Raw genomic sequence first — 23,290 nt, forward strand, 5'->3', positions numbered from 1 at the left:
GTCAGTTAAGCCTCTGCTTAAAGCTTAGATCATGATCCCAGGGTCCTGGGATCAAGCCCCATGTTGGGATCCTTGCTCAGCAGGGAGACTGCTTTCCCTCTCCCTCTGCCATTCCCCTTGCTTGTGCTCTCTGGCTCTCTCTATCTTGCTGTGAAATAAATAAGAAAATCTTAGAAAACAAAAACAAAAACAAAAACTCTTTTAACCTTTCCATTGCTCCATCCTCCTCCCTGATTTTTCTATCCCTAACAATTTATCTCTGGAAGAATCCAGGGTGATTAACCTATGGACTTTCCTGCTGCAGCTCACCTGTTTTCCCTGTTCTCTGCATTTCCTGCAAACTGGTAGCTGGATCCACAGGCCTGATCAGACTCCTGTTTGAACCCAATGGCAAGACCTCAGATAATGGCATTGGCTGTGCACATTGTTCTTGGGTTTTTGATGTTGTTATTCAGTTATTCTGTCTGGTTTTATGCATACATTTGGGGAGATCCAAAAACGATGCTACTGTGGCTGTCATCTTAGGTTGTTTTTTTTTTTTTTTTTTTTAATTTTAAAGATCTGAGGCAAGACATTGAACTGGCTTTTAGGGTTTGCTGACAAAAATATCTGAAACTGTGTGAATTTAATGGTTTAAAACAGAGCATATGTGCTTGCTGAAATTTTCTTCATTGTGATTATTATTTGAATGCCTAATTAATTTTAATTAATCTTAATTAATATAGCTATTAATATAGCTATAAAATATAGCTATAAAATAGCTATTAATATAGTTATTAAATCATAGAAAGGATTAAGGCTAGTTTTGGTTGCTGTGTTGTTTTTGTCTTGGGGTATTGGTATTTTACTCAAGATAACCTTCTATTGTTGAAATAAAGGTAGTGTTTAAAACATTTAATATTTTAAAAGTATACTTCATTTTAATAAGTATGTTATTAAAATAGCTCATAAATCTTTGACATGAGGGATGGCCATGAGGTGGGGAGAAAACAGTTGCTCTTGGTGGGAGCCTGAGAAACAATGATTATCTCTTGGTTTGTGGTTTGACACTTTCTGAATTTGCTCACTTTAACGAAACAAATTTTTGAATACGTGTCCTTGATAAAAGAGGAGGCTCGGTTATTTTGAGAAGTTCTTTTTTACTGAAAACCAATTTCCGTGAGGAATCAGAATTACCAACTCATCATCTTCTTCTTCTTCTTTTTTTTTTTAAGTAAAAAACAGTTTTGGGACAGCCATATATCCTGCCCAAGTAAATGCTGGCTGCAGCGTTATTTGGATGGTGCTGGACCAGGACAAAAGGCAGGAAATAATGCAGCCTGATGGTCTCTTACATAAGCACCACTGGGTGAAGACTCCAAGCTAGAAAGAGAGCCGTTAGTAAGGATGTGATTCAGTTACCTAAATGTGCATGGATTGTGTTGAGAAATGCTTTGGGGCCCAGCAAGATTCTGAGGTCATACCCCAAAAATAATTTTTAGAAAAGCTTTACTAAGTTAAATAGTATAAGCCAAGCCAGAAACTGTTCAGAAAGGCAAGTTCTAGTACGTAGGAAAAGTAAATTAAAATAACTCAAAACATGTGCCTGGTGGATAAATTGCTCAGCCTCATTTTTGATGTTAGAAATTTTACTTTTCTGGTAGCTTAACCACCATTTCTTGGACAACCTCAGTTCAGCTTTAAGAATTTTCTTCTTTCACCAAGACTTTTTCTCAAATTGATTTGGGGGCTTGTTTATTTAGAAAAGCCATGAGGAAAAGATCACAGTCCTTGAGTGAAGGAGACCTGGTTTTAAATCTCCGCTCTGCCGCTCACCAGCTGGTTTTGAGAAAAGTCACTTCTTTGCTGCTTTTTTTCTTTTGGACTTCTCAAGTTCGATGCTTCGTTTTGAAAGTTTGGGGCCATTTTTTTTTTAAGCATTTTGATCTACGGATTTCTTTCTTTCTTTTTTTTTTTTTTTTTTTTAAAGATTTTATTTATTTATTTGACAGAGAGAGATCACAAGTAGATGGAGAGGCAGGCAGAGAGAGAGAGAGGGAAGCAGGATCTCTGCCGAGCAGAGAACCCGATGCGGGACTCGATCCCAGGACTCGAGATCATGACCTGAGCCAAAGGCAGCGGCTTAACCCACTGAGCCACCCAGGCGCCCTACAGATTTCTTTCTAAATGATCTCTTTAGTTCCAAAGGTTTTGTAATACATTTGTAAATGCTTGTATCTTAATATTTTCTAACGTCCATTATCGATTCTCTTAGTGATTCTGTTCGTTTTTGCTTTGTGTCTTTCAAACACTTTGCTGTTAAGCTTGGAAGTGTAACTGTGTAAGTGTGGAAATATGTCTTTCCTGTTGAATTTTGACATATAGGGATTCTCCTTTTGTCTAATAAGTTTTATCTTCAGATCTATTTTTTATTATCTATGTGGGTGTATAAGCTTTCTTTTGTCTAATACATACTTTTTCATCTCTTCATTTTCAGTCTTTCTATATCTTTATGTTTTTAGGTATATCTCTTGTAAAGAGTATATGACTGTTTTTAGAAAGTCCATTCTGACAGTGTTTGTCTTTCAGTCAAGAGATAGTTTTTTTGTGTTTATGTATAGTTTAGTATGATTACTGATATATTTGACTTTATTTCTTCCATTTTATTCTTTGCTTTGTCTTTAAGTTTTTTCTCTTCTTTTTTCTTCAATTTCTTGCATATTTTTCCATTTCTTCCTTCTTCTAACTTGACTTGTATCCTTAGAAGTTAGATGCTGTATGTCTCTTCATTTACTAGTTTAACTATCTATTTTAATGCTCACATTTAAAGTCCAAATTTTAGTCCCTTAATACTAGGACCTTGTTGGAATCATCCCCATCCAACTTCTGTATTTCTGATACCCACTATTTCATTCTAATTTGTTCTCTTCCTCCAGTGCTTAGTTATTAATCCATTTCTATCTAAACCTTATTTGGTTACTGCTATCATTACTACTATCTCTGCCTTCCTTTCTGCATCTCAGACAGAATGTATCTTGACTATAGGACATCTTTAGGTAGTAAATGTTCTTATTATTAATTGTTTTAAAATATCTTTAATTGTGTTTTGTTATTGAAAGATATTTTCACCTAGTAAAAACTTAAGGTTGGCAGTATGTTTTCTCTGCACACTGAAAGGAGGATTTCACTGTTTTCTGGCTTCTCTTGTTACCATTCATACACAGTCTGTTGCTGTTCCTTTGTAGGTAATCTGATTCTGGATGCCCCCTCCTTTTTTAAGATGTATTTATTTATTTGAGAGAGAGAGTGTCCATGTGTGATTGCACAGGTTGGGGGAAAGGGCAGAGGGAGAGGGAGAGAACTTCAAGCAGACACTCTGTGGAGTGTGGAGCTCCTGGCCCCAGCCAGGCTAATCCCATGACCTTGAGATCAAGACTTGAGCCAAAATCAAGATTTGGATGCCTAACCAACTGAGCCACCCAGGTGCCCCTGACTCTGGCTGCTTTTAAGATTAAATCCTGTCTTTGTTATTATACAGTTGGTCTATAATATTTTTAGGAGTTGATTTCTTTCATTTACCTGGCTTGAGTATCATTGGGCATCATAGATCTGAGAACTGGCATTTTTTTTAAACAGCTCCAGACTATTCTTGACCATTATTGTTTTGAATACTGCCTTTCCCTCATCCTCACTTACCTCTCTCTCGGGGACTCCAGTTAGACATTGGTCAGCCTTTGTCAGTCTCTCTTCTATGTCTCTAAACCCACTTTTGAATATATAGATGTGTATTCCATTTATTTTTTTTAAGATTTTATTTATTTATTTGACAGACAGAGATCACAAGTAGGCAGAAAGGCAGGCAGAGAGAGGGTGGGGAAAGCAAGCTCCCTGCTGAGCAGAGAGCCTGATGTGGGGCTCGATCCCAGGACCTTGGGATCATGACCCGAGCCGAAGGGGAGGCTTAACCTGCTGAGCCACCCAGGCACCCTGTGTATTCCATTTATATATTTCATTTTAATTTGTTGCTTTTTGGCTTTATCTTTAGTATTATTAGTAGTTGCTGTAGGGATTACTATATGTATACCTAACTTGTCATAGTCTGTCACAAGAGTTAATATTTTAACACTTCAAGTAAACATAAGTGCCTTGTAACCATATAAGTTCCTTTACCCCCTGCTGTAGTTGTCATATGTAGTGCGTCTACATGCATTGAAAAAGTTTGAGATGATGTTACATTTTGCTTGCAACATCCACACACACACGTGCGTGCACGCACGCACACACACACACACACACACACACATATTTTTAATTTAAGGAAGAGATATATTGGGGTGCCTGGGTGGCTCAGTGGGTTAAGCCTCTGCCTTCGGCTCAGGTCATGATCTCAGGGTCCTGGGATAGAGTCCCGTGTTGGGCTCTCTGCTCAGCGGGGAGACTGCTTCCCCCTCTCTCTCTCTGCCTGCCTCTCTGCCTACTTGTGATCTCTCTCTCTGTCAAATAAATAAATAAAATCTTAAAAAAAAAGAAAAGAAAAGAAGAGATATATTATATTTACCCAGACCATTTCTGTTGCACTTTATTCCAGAAGCTCCCTGTTTTCATTGGGTATCATTTCCTTTCAGCCTAGATAATTTCCTTTAGCATTTATTTGAGAGCAAGTTTTATATCCATGAATTCTCTTAGTTTTCCCTCGTCTGAGAATGTTTTTACTTCCCCTTCATTCCTAAACGCTATTTTCACTGAATACAGGGCTCCGGGTTGGCACTTGTTTTCTTTCATCACTTAGAAAATGTACTTACATTTTTTTCTGGTCACATGTTTTCAGCCATTTGAATAACTGTTTTCTTATACATATTGGTATTACTAATTTCTGGCTTCTTTCAAGATTTTAAAAAATCTTGTCTTTGTAGTTTGATTATGATTTGGACATTTGGACATTGTTTTCTTGGATATTAAAGAGTATCCTATTTGTTGAGGTGCTTGTGTCTGTGGATTTATGTTTTTAACCACATTTGGGGAGTTTTCAGCCATTATGTCAAATATTTTTTTCAGCATTCATGTCTCTTGTCTTTTTAGAACTCCATTGCATGAGTGTTAGATATTATCCTACAGGTTCCTGAGCTTTGTTCATTGTTTTAAAATGTTTTTTTCTCTCTGTTCTTCAGATTGTGTACTTTCTATGGATATGTCTTCAAGTTTCCTCCTTTTTCTGTCATTTTCATTCTGCTCTTGAGCCTATCCAGTCAGCTTTTAATTTTAGATATTGTATTTTGTAATTCTAAAGTTTCTTTTTAAAATATAGTTCTTGGGGCGCCTGGGTGGCTCAGTGGGTTAAGCCGCTGCCTTCGGCTCAGGTCATGATCCCAGGTCCTGGGTTCGAGCCCCACATCGGGCTTTCTGCTCAGCAGGGAGCCTGCTTCCTCCTCTCTCTCTGCCTGCCTCTCTGCCTACTTGTGATTTCTCTCTGTCAAATAAATAAAATCTTTAAAAAATAAAAAAAATAAAATATAGTTCTTGTTTCTCTGCTGAGAATGCCTATCTTTCTTTCTGTTCATTGTAATATTCATCTTTACTGCATAGCTGATGGTTATAACAGCTGCTTTAAAATCTTTGATAATTCTAACATCTGGGTCATCGTGGGGTAGGTACTGGTTCAGTTTCTTTCCCCTTCACTATTGAGTTTCAGGTCCTGTTATGATTCTCAGGAGAACATTGACTTTTTTTTTAAGGCTATCAATCTGGTAACATGGTAGGTATAGACCACAAGCTTTGTCTTGACTACTGCTAGTAATGATTTTGTAGTTTTGTTTGTTCATTCCTTTTACTCCAGCACAACCCCGTGGTTATTTTTTTTTTCTTCACTGTTACTAGCATTTTGCTTGTTTTAATCAATTTCTTGTAAGGGTAATAATGCCTACCTAGTAGAGAGTATTGTAAAGAGCAAATTAAGTAATGTGTGAAGAGCCATCTAATACAGTACTTAGCACATAAAAAGTCTTTTAGTAAATGTCATTATGCTGGCTTCTTCCAGTGCACTGTCTCTAATTGAAAATTGAGTTAAATTTTCTTTGCTTTGCTTTACTATTCCCCATTTGTAAGATTTGATAATGTCACATATAGCACTATGCCAAGTTGCAATGATATTTTGAAAGGATTTGCTATTGTGGAAGAAATCTTCTTGGATTATCTCAGAGCCCTTGGCTGGAGGAGTATCAGTGACATAAGTGACATATCCTTTTTTTTTCTTTTTTTCTTTTTTTTTTTTGGTGGGGTTGGTAAAATATACAAAAACATAAAATTTAACATTTCAACCATTTTTAAATGTATAGTTCATTGGTATTGAGTCCATTTCCAATGTTGTGCAGTCATCATCACTATACATTCCAAGAGTTTGTTCACCATCCTAAACAGAAACTCTCTACCCAGGAAGCAATAACTTCCCATTCTCACTTCCCTCCATCTCCTGGGAACCTTGATTGTATTTCATGTCTCTATAAATTTCCTTACTCTAGGTGCCTTAAGGAAGTGTCCTTTTGTGTCTGGCATACATTACTTGGCAAATGTCTTCAAGGTTCATTTATGTTACAGCATGTATCAGATTTCATTTCTTTTTAAGGCTGAATAATATTCCTTTGTTTCTATAGACCACATTTTCTTTATCCATTCATCTGTTAAAGGACATTTGTATCGTTTCCAGCTATTTAACATTAATTGCTATTTTGGCTTTTGTGAATAATGCTTCCGTGAACATTGGCATTCAAGTGTTTGAGTCCCTGCTTTCAGTTCTTTTGTGTATCTACAGTGACATATTGTTTGAGTTGTTTGGATTCATGCCTCCTTGATTATCAGCCATTAGCCCTGGGGTGTGTTCTTTGACTTCTTCCAGTGATGGAAATGAGACTACCTCCCAATGTTTGAAAGTTTGCTTTCTGGTGTAAAATGTGGTCTGTTTTAGCAAACAATAAAAAATGTTCTACTGTCTTCTAGATACTGTGTTATTCCTGAGAATACAGAGATGAAAGATAGCCTTCCCCCCTGCTCTTTAGGTGCTCAGAGTGTAAGGAATGTGGTAAACCAAAATTCAATGTTTTCTCTCATTTATGAATTTTTTAAAAAAGATTTTATTTATTTATTTGACATAGAGAGATATCACAAGTAGGCAGAGAGGCAGGCAGAGAGAGAGGGAGAAGCAGGCTCCCTGCTGAGCAGAGAGCCCGATGTGGGGCTCAATCCCAGGACCCCGAGATCATGACCTGAGCCGAAAACAGAGGCTTTAACCCACTGAGCCACCCAGGTGCCCCTGATTTAATAATATTTTTATATCAAATGTTTTAGAGAGATAAAAAGGAAAACACATACATCATTTGTTTTAAAATTATAAAAGTAGGGGCGCCTGGGTGGCTTAGTCGTTAAGCGTCTGCCTTCAGCTCAGGTCATGATCCCAGGGTCCTGGGATCAAGCCCCACATCGGGGCTCCCTGCTCAGTGGGAAGCCTGCTTCTCCCATTCCCATGCCCCCTACTTGTGTTCCCTCTCTTGCTGTGTCTGTCTCTGTCAAATAAATAAATAAAATATTAAAATAAAATTATAAGAGTATATGAGATCTGTACAATCCTGGAGTGTCCTGGAGGTAGCATGAAATAACATGGAGAAAAGAATTAGAAAGGGCATTGTCAGGTGCTGTAGTAAGGAGTGCTGGGGTAGAGTTAGGGGAGGTGCCTGGAGAGCTGCGTTTGTTAGGTTGATCAGGGGAGAAGGCCTGTGTGTGGAAGAGACATTTAAGAGGAACCTTGCAGATGTGGAAGAACTCATTTTGGGATCAACTAGAGAAAAGCATCTGGTAAAGGGCCTACTATATTCTTACACTCTAGCCACTCAGCTTTTTGCTTTGTGTGGTCTATGTGTTAGCTATGTTTACTCTGGGAAGTCCATTTGAAATTCTCCTCTTTTGTCCCACATTCCAGAGTTAGGTTGTTCCATTTATTCTTGTGGTTTCTTGTGCTCTCTCTTTATGTCATTTATCTCACTCATGATTACTTGTGTAGGTATTTGTTGAATGTCTTTCCCTTTCCCAAGTACGTTCTGTGATGGTGGGAGAGAATGCAGTCTACCACTCTATTCCCAGCATGGTTACTGTCACTTAATAAGCAGTAAATATCTGCCCCCTGCCCCCCCAAAAGAAAGAATGCCATTTGGGTATCAACTGTTGGAGCATTTAGTTTTTGAAAGCTGCAGGGCTCAGACCTGGTATGAACTGTCTCATGTTGGAAAGTTGCTTTTCCTTCGCAAGAGAACACTGACTTAAGTCAATCAGGGTTGACGTAGGTTCACTGTAACTGAGTTATTTGGGAAGGGCAGCCAGGGCTGGCTGATTGGATAAGATAAGAAGAAAACATAGTCACACAACTGTATTTTGTGTCTGTTTTTGAAAAGAGTAGTTGGCTCTCTGATTTAGGAACCAGTGTGTGGTGTAGGCTCAGGAAGCAAAGCTTGATAACCCTGGAAGGTGAGAACCCAATATAATAGGATAACAGGGCCCAGTTTTTTTTTCCCAGCCTGCTCCAAAGTAAGGCATCTGATTAGAATGAGCATGAATTTGAGGCATGCTGGTGTTCCAGATGCTCATATTTGAAATGTCTCTTTAAGTAGTCCTTAAGTTTCTTGTCAAGTCATAGGTCTTTTGAGAACTGACTTGGATGAAGTAATAGTGATAATAATGATTCTGACATCCTGTACCTCCCAGATGTTGCTGCTTGCATTGTAAACCTGTAAAGTGAGACAAAGATTGACTATTAAGTAGGGGAGTCATGCCCAGGAGATACCCAGCTTTAAGAAAAACTTACGTAAAAGTGAGAATTTAGAATCGATGGAATTTCAAAAACATCTCGCAAAAAAACCTTCCTCTTATAGATGAGGCAACCATGGCCCAGGAAGGGAAATGTCTTCCCTCAGTTCTAGATAATGTTGAGGGTGGCACTGACCTTTTAGCACTGGAGAACCATCCTAGCACCATTCCTATGGTGTAAAACTCATAAACCAGGGGCTGAGTCTCTCTCTGTCTTTACAAAAAGATATCCCACTGAAAGACTATATCTACAATTGGTATTTATCCAGAAAATGTCACCCAAAGTGGGGAAGGGTTTCGAAAACATGGAAACCTCAGGAACACGTGAATTTATTCATTATAAAATTTTTATCTTGTGTGTGCTGTGGGCCAGACAGTATTCTGAGTGCTGTGGATACAAAAGAGACCCAGGTATAAGTCTTCACTCTCTCTCGGAGGTTATAACTCTATAGGACTCTAAACAAGTGAACTTCTAACAGTGAACAGTCTAACAGACAATTATGAATAAAATGAAACAGACTTAACAGGATGGAAAGTGACTGCAGAGTAGTGTGATTGGGTTCTTTTGGCTTTTCTATTTGTGGGGTCTGGGATGGCTTCTCTGACACTTGAGCTGAAACCTAGATGAGGAGTAGGAGCCAGCATGACCGGTAATGAAGGGGGATGAACAAGGGGGATTGTGATGGGGGGGAGGGTGATGGTTAGGTTGGAAAAGTAGGCAGCAGGTGGATTACATAGGGCTTTGTAGCTCAGAGAAATTTGGGTTTCTTCTTAAGTGCATGAGAAGTTGTTGGACTTAGTTAACATTTTAAAGGGCGCGCTCCGGTTTCTTCATACGTTTTGTCATAGTGGGTGAGACTTGTTTGGGCCATGGAGCAGGGTGGTAGGAGTAGAGATGCTAAAAGTGGTCTGATATTTGGAAGTGCATCTGAGCCCATAAGGGGAAAAGGAGAGGGGGGACTCAAGTATGACTACTGGGTTTTGGCCTAAGCAACTGGGGAGGTGGTGATTTCTTTGAGATGGTAGAGCTTGGAGAAGGTTGAATAAATTACTGAGCCTAGAGAAGACGAGGCACTGAGTGAATTAAATTTTTCTACAGACATCTGAAAGGTGATCTGAAAGGAATTTGATTTATTTCATGTGATCCTGGAATAAATAAATAAATAAATAAATAAATAAATAAATAAATAAAGCCTAATGAGGGCCAGCAATTGGAACGTCTGGGAAACATTTCATTTTAGCCTTTGATTGGGAACCCTCTATTTATTAGAGTGATCTGGACATGTGAAACTGCCTGCAAGGAAGTGATGAGGGTCACCCGAATTGTTCAAGCTGAGACAGGGAGACCATCTATTGGTAGGGTGACCATGTAATTTATTGTCCAGATCAGGGCATTTTTGAGAATGAAATGGGGTGCTATTAATTATGCTAGATAACAAGTGTAAATCTGGATTGCCCTGGTCATCTGAGGACCAGTGTCTCTCCTGCCTCACCCGTTCGTCCTAGGAACACTGTAGAAAGGATACCTTTGGGTGTAAATTGAAATGAAGGGACCTCTTAACATCCCTTCAGAGCTAAGGTTCTGAAGATCTTTGGTGTGTTTCATTTAACAGTAAGTATTGATGCCCAACTTTTCTGATTAATTCTTATAATACCGGCAGCCTCCTGTGTGGGATGCCCTCCCCGTCCCTGCCCTTCATTTGTTCCTCCTTCTTACCTTCTATGGGAAGCATTTGCAGAGTAGCACCCCTTGACTCTTGATGGATGCCCCTCCTTGGGCTTCCGTAGCTCACTGAGTTCTTCCTGGTCACAGTACTTAATGCAGGCTTAAAAATCATCTACTCATTTGTTTGTCTTCAGCCCCAGGTTGTATGATCCACTTCTGTACCCCCAGGTCCCAGCACAGGGCTGGCATAGGGTAGATGTTCATGGAATGTTTGTTGAATGAATGAATGAATGGAAGATTGTCACCGTAAATTGGTTTTTATAGATTTCCAGTAATGTACTGACACCCACGTATGCATAAGAGTATGTATCTCTTCACTGTTTATTACGCTAAATCTACACAGCAAGCCTATTATATAAGTTTTTGTTTAAAATATTTTATTTATTTATTTGACAGAGATCACAAGTAGGCAGAGAGGCAGGCAGAGAGAGGAGGAAGCAAGCTCCCTGCCAAGCAGAGAGCGAGATGCGGGACTCAATCCCAGGACCCTGAGATCATGACCTGAGCTGAAGGCAGAGGCTTAACCCACTGATCCACCCAGGCGCCCTATAAGTTTTCTTTTTTTGTACTCATTTTACTGATTGAGGAAACCATGGCTCAGAGAGGTTCAGTAACTTTCCCATGTCACATAGCTAGTAATTAGGAGGAGAGGCAGGACTGGAACCCACTAACCACTTGGCGAACTGCTTGGTTCAGTGCATACTGTGTCTCCTTCCTCAAAACTTAACCACATGGTATAGTTTAAAGATTTTGAAAAGTTCTCCAATAAAACGAACAAACAAAAAACTAGTTTAACTTGATTAGCCCAGTGCCTTCCTGACTACGTAGACTGCTATGACCGTGGAACCGCTCCATCACCACCTCCCCTTTACCTACCAACATTTTGTCGTAAACTGTTGGGAAATGCTTGTATGGTGGAAAAGAGTTATGAATTGAAAATCTGCGGTTGTAAGGTCCTTTTCCTGGCTCTGCCTACCACCTTTTCAGGGCTCATTTTTTTTTTCTTTTTTTAAAAGCTTTTATTTTATTTATTAGAGAGAAAGAGAGAGAACACAAATGAGCAGGGAGAGCAGCAGAGGGAGAGGGAAAAGCAGACTCCCCGCCGAGCAGGGAGTCTGGGGGAGGGAGGTTGGTTCATTCCAGGACCCTGGGATCCTGACCTGAGCTGAAAGCAGAAGCTTAATTGACTGAGCCACCCAGGCACCCTAGGGGCTCATTTTTTCATCTGTAAAATGAGGAAGTTTAAATAGATAGCTTTCCAGAACCATCCCACCTTTAAAACTCAGCAACATTGTAAGCAGGCCTGCCTTCAGTGTGCAGCCATTCTGGGGAAGCCTGGCATACCTGAGTGTTAGAGCCAGGTTTCTACTCCCTGCCACGCCTGTGTTTGCTTCAGCAGCTCTCACAGAGCTTTGCAAGATACACAGTATTGTTTTTTTTGTTTAATTTGCATATGTTTCCTACTCTGCGTGCTGTTGCCACACGGAGAATCAGCAGTCAACCTTCCTGTTGCTGGCCCAGGGTCCAGCTGCCGGGTGAAATGTTCATGTCAGGCTGGTACCCTGAAGAAGTCAGCCTTGGGAAGCTTTCAGAATTTTTGTGCTCCTGCAGCCCTAGGCTGAGATGGGCACTTTCTGTGCCAGCCTCTAGTTTCAAGGGGCAGCACTCGAACCATCATGCCGTGCAGCCCTCTGCAGAGGCGTGTCGGGACATCAGGTGGGAAGTAGATAATCTCTGGCTGTGCACCTGGGCTGCCAGGGCAGCAAGAGTCCTTGTCCTCTTTGTCATGATGCTCTTTGAGGTGATGACTCTCCTCTTTTTCTTCTCTCTTACCAAAACTAGGTGGGATTATTCATATTCTGATTTCCCTCCAAAAAACCTGTGTGAGAGAATTTCCCATTCTTTGGATGCATTTACTATATTCTGTCTTCTCTTTGCCTTTTTTCCTCAGAAGCTTCATAGCTTGTAAGGCATGAAGGAAAAAAAAATCGCATTCAGACTTAATGCAATTTCCCTCTTTTATACACTGAAAAAGATCTAAGTAAGCCACTAGCAATTTAAGAGGCCTAAATGGAGTCTCCTTGTAAAGAATTATAATAAATACCTTGCTCTAGAGTGCCGTGAACTTTTATGTATGCTCAGCCCTCTTTCCCGAGGGTAACTAGCCACAAAATCTATTAATGTTATAGATTAAAAAAAAAAAAAACCATCGTGGATTTATGAACATGAGTTTTAGCAAGAGCTTATTAGAGACAAACTCTAGAAGTACCACTTCTAGATATTTAGCAGAAACAAAAAAAAATGTAAGTGAAGATGTTTGAAGATGTTCACTGTATAATTGTCTATAATAGCCAAAACAAAACAAAACAAAACCAACCTGAGTGTTTCAATGTTAGAAGATTATTTGGTAAATTATGATATAGCAGCATGTCAAAATATTATGTGTGGCCACTAAAAATGTTTATTGTGAAATTCACATTAAACATAGGAAAGTATTTAGTAAAATTAACGAAAATGATCAATATATAATTTGGAAAAAATATGTTAAAATGTGTATGCTTATTGATGAAACTAGAAGATGATTTTTAAAAAGTTTGCAGTAGGATAATGAATATAAGTATTTTTTTGATTAATAAATATTTTTAACATTTCTTTTTGTTTTTTCAATGTAAAATTAAGTCTCTTAGCTCTGTTAAAAATATAAAACTTAGAAAATCTGAAAAAGTTTGTTTAGAAATTAAATTTAGAAATTAAAAATGGCACCTACAGAAGAACATTAAATATCACCCATAATCTCAACACTCAGAAATAACCATTGCAGACATTTCAGTATGTGTACTAACTAATCTTTTCTTGGGGTGTCAGTGTTTGTGTGTCTATAGGAAAATATTTTTAAGTAGACTTGTACACACATACTTGTAAGTGACTTTTTTCACTTTCTGTAAAGGGCAAACATTTATCCAACAATTACGTTTTCCCCACATATAATTTTTTTTAAGGATTTTATTTATTTATTTGACAGAGATCACAAGTAGGCAGAGAGGCAGGCGGGGTGGGGGGCAGGGAAGCAGGCTCCCTGATGACCAGAGAGCCTGATATGGGGCTCCATCCCAGGACTCTGAGACCATGACCTGAGCCGAAGGCAGAGGCTTAACTGAATGAGCCACCCAGGCACCCCCACATATAGTTTTTAATGACCATTCTATTCCTTCATATGGATGTACAAATAAGGGACTCAATCAGTCTCCTCACTCTGTATGCATGTGATATAGCCTCTTGCTGAGTATTGTCAAATTGCTCTGAAGATAGGTTATATCAATTTACATGGTCACCTCTTTGCTTAAAGAAGTAAAAAATTATTTTTTTAAAAAGTACTTTTCTCTTTTTTCTTTCGCTGAAGCAACTCCCAAATCAACTTTCCCCATACAAGTGACAACGAGTAAACTCCATCACTCTAAATGGTTCTTTGAGCTCAAACATTCCTTGGGCCATTTTTTGAACATTGGGTATAATGAGTGACTGTGCATACACTCCTGTCTTAAGGATGTGTAATGAATGTTTATAGAGTGTACTGATTGTTGCCATATGGGAATTTGGTGTGTCCTAGCCTGAGGGATTTCACTAAGAACTGAAGCAAAAAGTTGTTGAAAATTTTCAGTTACATTTTAAGTTTCATAAATATTTGTACTCTATTTGAAAAAGGATGCATTTTTCTCCTGCACAAATTCTACTAAGTAGTGAAGGTACCTAATTTAGGATTTAATAACATAAGCTGTCAAACCTGACTACCTATCTATTTTTTTTTTTAAAGATTTTATTTATTTATTTGACAGACGGAGATCACAGAGAAGCAGGCAGAGAGAGAGGAGGAAGCAGGCTCCCTGCTGAGCAGAGAGCCCGATGCGGGGCTTGATCCCAGGACCCTGGGATCATGACCTGAGCCGAAGGCAGAGGCTTTAACCCACTGAGCCACCCAGGCGCCCCCTACCTATCTATTTTAATGATGAATTTCTTTTTACTCTTTATTCAAACCTGGTTCTTTAATTTCCACATTTGTATTGAGTGCCAAAGGAAGAGATTTTTTTACTCACTGTGTGCTTTTCTACTCCTTTTGATTCCTTCGGAATTCTCCTCCAGTTTTATTTATACTTCATGAATTTGAACAGATCTGTAATTTCTCATTGTTCACTGGTGCCAGTTGAAAATTCTCCCAGGCTCTTTTTATAGGGTAACTGTCATGTTTATACTACGTTTCAAGAAACGTCCATCTTTTTTATTTGCTTGTCTAAATGCATTTAATTTTTAAGAGAACAGTTGTAAAGTTGTGAACTTGACATCTTTATGCTTTAATATGCATAATTACACAGTGCTTTATCCTCTGTGCCGACTTTATTCTAGGCTGTGTGTGTATAAAAAGCATGATTTACCGGGGCACCTGGGTGGCTCAGTGGGTTAAAGCCTCTGCCTTCGGCTCAGGTCATGATCCCAGGGTCCTGGGATCGAGCCCCACATTGGGCTCTCTGCTCAGCAGGGACCCTGCTTCCCCCTCTCTCTCTGCCTGCCTCTCTGCCTACTTGTGATCTCTGTCTGTCAAATAAATAATAAATAAAATCTTTAAAAAAAAAAAAGCATGATTTACCACCTCTGGCAAGAATAAAGATACCTTTGATATCTTCTCCATTTCTTTTCTTTCAACTGTTACGACAAGTCTGGTTATATCCCCAGGGAGAGGTGAGAAAAGCTGTCTTTGCGCTGGGAAGTCCATTTCTCAAGGGACATCAATACTCACATGGATCCTATTTACATTGTAATTGGTCACTGGCTGTCTGGTACAGCTGTTTCAACTTAAAACCCAAGGCAGTTGCTATGGAGATGGTTGACTAGAAATAGGTCAAGTTAAAGGCCTTTCCCCCCTGGATATAAGGAAGTGCTGTAACAACTCTGGAATTGTCTCAGTTGAACAGAAAATCTGTAGGTGGGCAACCACACTAAAAAAAATAATGTTCTCTTGGGGCGCCTGGGTGGCTCAGTGGGTTAAAGCCTCTGCCTTCAGCTCAGGTCATGATCCCAGGGTCCTGGGATCGAGCCCCACATCGGGCTCTCAGCTCAGCGGGGAGCCTGCTTCCCCCCTCTCTCTCTGCCTGCCTCTCTGCCTACTTGTGATCTCTCTCTGTCAAATAAATAAATAAAATCTTAAAAAAAAAAAAATGTTCTCTTTGTAGGATGAGGCTCATCATGGATGCCAGTCTTCTCATGTTGCTTCTGCTACTCTGCAGGCAATACTCCGGAAGACTCTTCCTGTTAAAGCCAAAGAACTAGAGATATCATGATTAGCAGTATGTCCTTGATTCACTGGCTCATGTATGACTCTCAGAAATTATTTTATTTCATAAGTTCCCAAACATAGTAGGATAGCATTTATTTTTAAGACACTAACCAGGAGTTCAAGAACAAGTTTTTAAAAACACAGTGTTAACAGTGACATTTGGAAAAGGAAGGCACCTGGTGACATTGGGATGTGCCGTAAACTGGGCTGGGAAACATCGTGGCTTTCTTAAGGCCTGATTCCCAGGGTGAGTGATGTTCCTACCTCTCATCGCATCAGTCCTCCTGTGGGGTGACCTCGATTACCTTTTCTTTTTCTTCATTGTGTGTCAGATGGGGAAATGGTTCCTGACTGTGTGTCAGATCATTACAGTGGGGACTTGCAGTCTTCTTTGCAGACAGGCCTGTGGTGTAGGTACTCTTACAGGTTCCCAGGCTTTGTCTGGTTTAGCGTTTGGTGAATGTGGATTCCTCCTGCGTCTGCTATGCCCATCACATCCTTGCCCTGCCCCCTCTGTGGTGCTACTTGCTTTAGGGAATCGGTTAGTTTATGTGTAGATGGTTCTCACATCATGATTGTGATGGAAAATGACAACTATACAATTTTCTTGACAGTTCTTTGGAAATGACACATGTTCTGATACTTTCTTCAGCCGATCTTTCTTCCGAAAAGGGTGAACTGAGGGTTGGCTGGGGCCCGTGCTGAAGAAGTATTAGAGGGAAGATTTTCACTGATTAGAATGTATGTTCTTTGAAAGCTCTAAGAGAATATTGCAACATGCAATAACAAGTGAATAACAGTAATAATGTTAGCTAACACTGTGTCATTCTTACTTTGTGCCAGGTAGTGTTCTAAGTTCTTTATGTTCACTTCTTTATTTAATCCTCACAACAGCCCAGAGAAGTGGATAGAAGTGTTACTGTCCCATTTTACAAGTGAGGAAACAGACCTAGAAAGGTTAACCTTTCTGCCCAAGATCATGCAGCTTGTAAAACGTGGTGCTGTTTTTCAGGCTCAGGTAGCCTGTTTCTAGGCTTGGATGTGCTTACTGCTATGCCTCTATGAGCTATATATTAGCATTTAAGGAAGACAGTCTTTTTTCCCCCCTGATTATCATAGTGCAGTGGTTATTCTGCATTTGGCAATGTCTGGAGACACTTTTGGCTGCTGCAGTTAGGTGGGGGATGGTGCTACTGGCGTCTAGTGGGAAGAGGTCAGCGGTGCTAGGAAACATCCTACAGTACACGAGACAGCCCCTTGCAACAGGGAATTATCTGGCCTAACATGTCAGTAGTTCTGAAGTTGTGAACTCTTTCTATAGTAATACATGCTCAATCTTAAAAAGTATATTACTCCCGTAGTCTTGACCTCTGTGAGTGCAAGTATATTCTTCCAAGTTTTTTTCTTCTGAGTATACTACCATACATTCACATGCATGTATTTTACAAAAACAGAATCAAATATGTATTCTATTCTATAGGCCAGCTTCATGAGATATTATATACATTATTTCAACTTCGGAGTGTTTTTTGATAACTGTATGGTGTTCCTTTGGATGGTTGGATGCCAAGGATGGGTTATTTTGTAATTCTTAATTAGAAGTAATATAATACTGTAGATATATCTTTGTTTATGTACTTCAGATATTAATATCTTGGAGAAAAACTAGGTAGTGGCCTTTGGACAAGGGCAGTGTTACGGTGGTGCTCCCCCCTACACGCCCCCCCCCCCCCCCCACCGATCTGGAGTCAGTCTGTTTGTCCTGTCTCACCGCACACATCACTGAGATTATTGATCATTGCATAGCTCCGTAACTCTAGTCATGTAAGCTGGTGGTCTGTTTGGGATGGGTTGCTAAGATCATGTGAAAGATTTTAGAAAAGAGGAATCCTGGGAGAAATGAAAGCAGATATCTAAAATGAAGGAAGTGTGTATGGGTAGAGGGAGGAACTGAGCCAGAATTCTAGCACTAGTGTGTGCAAGGTGGTCCCTAGACCCAGCAGTTGGAGTTTTGTAGACAGTTTTGAAGGAAAATGAAGTGACTAGCTCCATATTTTGTTCCTAACTTTGTGCAATTAACCATGTTAGATAAATATGTAAAATAAATAATTTAAACACTATCAATAAACTGTCTTAAGTCATGCTCTGTGGATTCCTGGGAGTTAAAGATCTCTTTTAGGAATCAGACTCAGTGGCTGGCACATAGTGAGTGCTCAGCAAATATTTGTAGCCAGAGTGAATTGAGGGGAAGAGGAGAGGAAAAGGGAGGTCCCTGGAGCAGCCCCATCAGGGTCTGGTTTATATCAGCCAGCTCCATGGAAGCTTCCCCCTGAACAAGCGGTGGGAAACCTTGTGACACATGGGCCATTAAAGCTTGTGTTTGGCTGTCTTCACTACAGCTATTCCTATGCGGACCCTGTGATTCAGCATTTCCATTCCATGGTGTACAGTCAACAGAAATGCATATGTATACTTGCTAAAAGTCATGAGCTCCTTAGAATGTTCGTAGAAGTGAACATTATCCATCATAGCCCCAAACTGGAACCTACCCAAATGCCCATCAGTGGTAGAAGGTATTAATAAATCAGTTTTAATTGCTACTGATGAAATGTTTCAAAACACAAAAGGATACAAGAAAAACAGACATTCCATTTCTACCGCTTGGATTTAACAAAGGTTAACATTTTGTCATATTTGTCTTTAGTTCTTTTATTATTTTAAGACACAACCTTCTGGTGGCCCATCTCATCAGTGTTGGGGTGGGTTGGGATTGGGTGAGTGATCTGAAGATACTGAAACACAAGAGTGGGATAACCTGGGCTTTCTATACACATTTTCCCTTGGCATGGATTGAATTACCTGTCACCGGACCATAAACATCCAGCAGTCTAGTCAGTGAGAAAATCCCTGTATGAAATAGAAATAAGCTGTACCTTTTGCCTCTCCTGGTCTCTGAAAAATAAAACACTGCAGTGGTGTCCTTAAGGACACTATACCTCTTTTTGTTGAAATATAAGAGAATTTGGTTTTTCCCATCAAAATGTCATTGGAATACCATGAATGTTTTGGTTGTACTGATGTGAAGAAAAGAATAAGAACAGAGTTTGGTGTTTTCAGTGATTGCTATAATTAACAGGAACACCATCCCCCCCCTTCTCTTCCACTCAGCCCAGCTCATCAGGATGCAAATGATTGACATAGCATTATCATGGGGATAACCTTGAGTCTAATGTAGTATATATTACAAGAGTCGTTTGCAAATTTCTGTTTAGTTAGTATTAGCAACAGCGATGATGAAGATTTTTTTACGGCTCTCCTCCAGTCATGAAGCCACAGTTGAGGCTACTTCTCTTTAGCGAGTGCGTGCTAGTGCTAGGTGGTACTTGTCAGCCCTTTGTGGATGTTACATTTCTTCCTTGTCATAACCCCTGAGGTGGCTGTTGTTATAATCTCCATCTAAATGTGAGTAAACAGCCGTGGGGAGGTTCAGTAGGTTGCCAGGGGTCACACTGTGAGTGATTTGAATCTTGTTTTCACTGGCTCCAAAGCCAAGTTCTTAACCAGTCACTAAATGAGGGCCACTTGCTCTTGTTTCTTGGGTTATTACCAGAACGGTAAAGTAGGAGTTAAGGTAGTGGGAACATTGGGTAGAGCACTTCCTAATCTTATGGAATTCAGCCTCCTCTGTAGTCTGAGGTAGGTGAGGCAGGGGTCCTGCTCCCATTTCGCAGATGAGGACTGTCAGGAGCCAGATAAGCAGTGTACATGCTCTGGGATACACAGCTGATGTTGGGCTGGAAATTAAAGGAGCGTTTTTGAAACACACTCCAGCTTTTTCCCCTGTGCTTGAGCTTGGCATCTGACCACGTTAGTTGACCTTAAGCCCAGCACTTAGGTTGACTCTGTTTCCCCATCTTTTACGTAGGAGCCGTACAGCCTGTCTCTCACTTCTTAGAGATTATAGAGGATTAGCCAGCACTGCATGTTTTAAAATTCTTGGAGGGGTGCCTGGGTGGCTCAGCTGGTTGAGCGTCTCAACTCCGGATTTCAGTTCAGGTGGTGATATGAGGGTCATGAGATCGAGCCCCTTGTAGGGCTCTGTACTCACGCGGGCATCCGCTGGAGATTCTTTCTCTCCCCTTCTCTCTGCCCCTCCTTCGCTCTAAGATAAATACATAAATCCTTTAAGAACATAAAAATTCTTGGAGATACACACCATTTAAATATATATCTATTTAGTCATTGTGGTGCTTTATGATATGGAATAATACTCATTTATTGAAGATTTACTTCCATATAAATCTTTATTTTTGATACTCTGGTAAAAGTATTTGATAACCAAAATGGAAGTTGAAGATCATGAAATTTTTTTCCCCTTGCACATACTGGGTCAGTGTTTTTCTAGAGTCATCATAGCTAACCTCAGCTTTTCTGGGTTGTTTTGAGGTTGCAGCTGCTCCCTGGTGGTTACCTGTTAAAGGCGCTAACTGGAGACGCCCAGAAGGGCCTGACTCTACTGTTCTACACAGGTAAGATTGGCGGCTCTTTCCCCAGTGGACATGTTTAGTTGCCAAGTAGATTACTGTGCCATTGAAAAGGAGCCCAGTGGCCATTTTCAACTGTAAAAGGGTGAGAAGGACAAACTCTTAATTGGTTGGTAGGAAAATAAAATAGGGAATAATACATGTGAAGACCCAAACACTGTGCCTCACTCATAGAAGGTTCTTACTAGGTGGCTTCTTCCTTCCTCATTTGGCCAGTCGAAGAGCTGCCTTTGAAGATTTTTTTCCCCCTTTGACAGGCCTGTTACAAATCTCTTGACATATTTAATCTTCACAACCTGTCTGTTTGCTCTCTCTCATGAGCGGGTCATGAGCGGGAAGAAGACCGTCTGTCTTATGGATAAGTAGTTGTGTCTGGCCAGGTGGTCGCTGTGGAAGCTCCAGCCTTGGGAATAGGATTCTTGTGATCTCCAGGCTTGGACTGACATACTTTGAAGCCACCATCTGACTGAAAAACCACAGAGCTGCAAGTCGGTCAGCAAGTCTCCAGGGTGGCAAGGAAATAATTATCTCAGGCAAAAATAGAGTAGCACTTTAAGCCCCGGAGATGGAGAAAGGTTGGGTCAGGACTCAGCATCTCGACAGCCCAAGAAAACTGTTCTCCTAACCCACTTTTTTCAGATGGGAGTTTTGAGCCTCTATTTTTGACAACGTTTCTGGTCACTGCCCTTGTTGCCAGGGAGCTGAGCGTACATGAGGTTCAGCTTTAGGGCTGTAGTCCCTTGACAAAGGGCAGAAATCTTGCCAAGCGTGAGCCGGCAGCCTTCATAGTAGAAATAGACTGTGAGACAGACAGTCCTAGGATTCTTGGGTACCTCAGGTCGACCGGGCCTCTTAGCTCCCAAGTGACATTTTCTTTCATGAATTTAATAGAAGAAAAAGCTAAGGCAGAAGGAAAACCCAGAGGGGATTGTATTTTATCCACTGACTGAGTCCATTTTCTTAGAAAAGCACATCTCTCATCATTGCTGAAAACAGTCACTAACACATATTAGGTACTTAGTAAACATTTGTTGAAAGAGTAAATGAAAGTCCTGGTGGAATTGCCATAGGGAATTCAAAGATGTTTCAGGAATGGACTAGGAGTGTGTAGTCCACTTGAAAAAGCATGAACAGCAAATTAAGGCTATGGAGTGCTATGTGAATGTGTGTTTCCCCTTATTCTCAAACTTCTCCCCTAACCCTCCTTGTCTTTCTATGCCCTTAGAAAAAATCCTAATTTGGAATCTGCTAGCATGAGGCATATATAGCCAGCTAATCTGCAGTAGAAAGACACGAAATTTAAAGCCAAGCAACCTTCCTCCCCCAAAGGAGGGGGAGGAAGCAGGACTGAGCAGAGGGAGAAGCCAAGACGACAGTGCAGGCCCAAGAAGTCCCCACTGATCCTTAGGCAGCTTTGGGGTAAATAGGGCCCTTCGGATGGAGCTGTGGTAGGCTGAAAGGACTGATTAGTCATTGGTGGTTCTCTGCAGCTGTGGAAAGCCCTGAGGGAGCACTCCCAGCAGCTGGAGCAGCACTCCTCCCTTAGAGGGCGATGTGGGTGGTACATCTCCACATCCACCTTACCAAGTGAGATTCTCTGGGGGTTCGGGCCTGCCCACAAGAGAAGAAGAAATGTGTTGACATCGCAGCCTCAAATGGGTTATAATCCCTCTTGGAACTAGACCTGTGGTGGAAGGTGACAGATGTGGCACAGCTGGGGCTTGAGTTGGGGTCCAGGACCACCTCTGTGTCCCGGATTGAGCTGAGGGGGATTATGGGCACTTCGCTGCAGCCGGTTCCCGTTTCCTATTACCGTTCGTGCCCCTCCTCACTCTGCCTTTGCTGTGTCCCAGGCCTGACCACCCAGTCCTCCACGTCTCCTGGAATGATGCTGTTGCTTACTGCACGTGGGCGGGAAAGCGTCTGCCCACGGAAGCTGAGTGGGAGTACAGCTGTCGAGGAGGCCTGCAAAATAGGTACTTGGAGGGTCTTATCTTACCGATGTGTGTCATGACCTTTTTCTAAATCTGTGGCACCTACTTTGGCTAGAAAGTTGATTTTAAGCAAAAATAACAGCTTATTCTTCCTAGGCTTTCTTCATCTCTATGGGCCTACTTAGGAGACACTGATGCATGGGTCACCAGTGTCTGGTGAAGTGTGCTCCCCACAGCCCCAAAGTGTGCTCCCCACATTCAGCCCTCCACTCTTACATAGTCCTCCTCAGAGCCTTTCAGCAGGCTGCTTTGCCTTTAGGATTTTCTTACTTTAGACAGCTCCCGAAGCAATGGTATTTCTCTGCTTCTAGAGCCATGAGACAGAAAATTCATGTTTAGGTCACAACTTCTAGGAAAGGCTCCTTAAAATAGCAGAGGCTTTATAAAAAAGTGTGGTGTGATGCCGGCTGATTGTGCTACCATATAAGTCCAGAATGATGCCTACTTTCCCAGCCTTCGATAAGTCCTTCTCTTAGCTATGTGATTTATTTCAGGCCTCTTGAGTACTCGGGAAACACGGAGCTTGTTGTGAACTTGATATGAGCTAGTTGTGCGGAAGTTTAAAAAAAAAAGTCCTCGTTAAAAGCTTTGTTTGTTTATATATTTGAAATGTAAAACACAGTTCACTCAGAACAAGTGAGCAATGCTCTTTCGTTCTTTGCATTCCTTCTCTTGACTTTAATCCAGAAGCCTGTGCCTGTTTGACAGGCTGATGCCTGTGTCTCTTCTGACAGACTTTTCCCCTGGGGCAACAAACTACAGCCAAAAGGCCAGCATTATGCCAACATTTGGCAGGGCGAGTTTCCTGTGACCAACACCGGGGAGGACGGCTTCCGAGGAACTGCCCCTGTGAGTAACGAGACTTGGGAAGGTG

At 40.9% G+C, this 23,290-nt stretch overlaps 1 protein-coding gene across 3 annotated transcripts in view; it reads left to right on the forward strand.

Annotated features, from left to right (window-relative positions):
• SUMF1 (sulfatase modifying factor 1) overlaps positions 1–23,290 on the forward strand; it is a 111,322-nt gene that overhangs the window by 26,625 nt on the left and 61,407 nt on the right. For all 3 annotated transcript variants that reach the window (XM_047746311.1, XM_047746320.1, XM_047746327.1), the window contains exons 4-6: positions 20,325–20,407; positions 22,276–22,398; positions 23,151–23,265. In XM_047746311.1, the coding sequence (XP_047602267.1) occupies positions 20,325–20,407; positions 22,276–22,398; positions 23,151–23,265 (321 nt within the window). The remainder of the gene's footprint in view (positions 1–20,324; positions 20,408–22,275; positions 22,399–23,150; positions 23,266–23,290) is intronic.

This window comes from Lutra lutra, chromosome 1, assembly GCF_902655055.1.
Source record: "Lutra lutra chromosome 1, mLutLut1.2, whole genome shotgun sequence".
In the NCBI taxonomy this organism is placed as follows: Eukaryota; Metazoa; Chordata; class Mammalia; order Carnivora; family Mustelidae; genus Lutra; species Lutra lutra.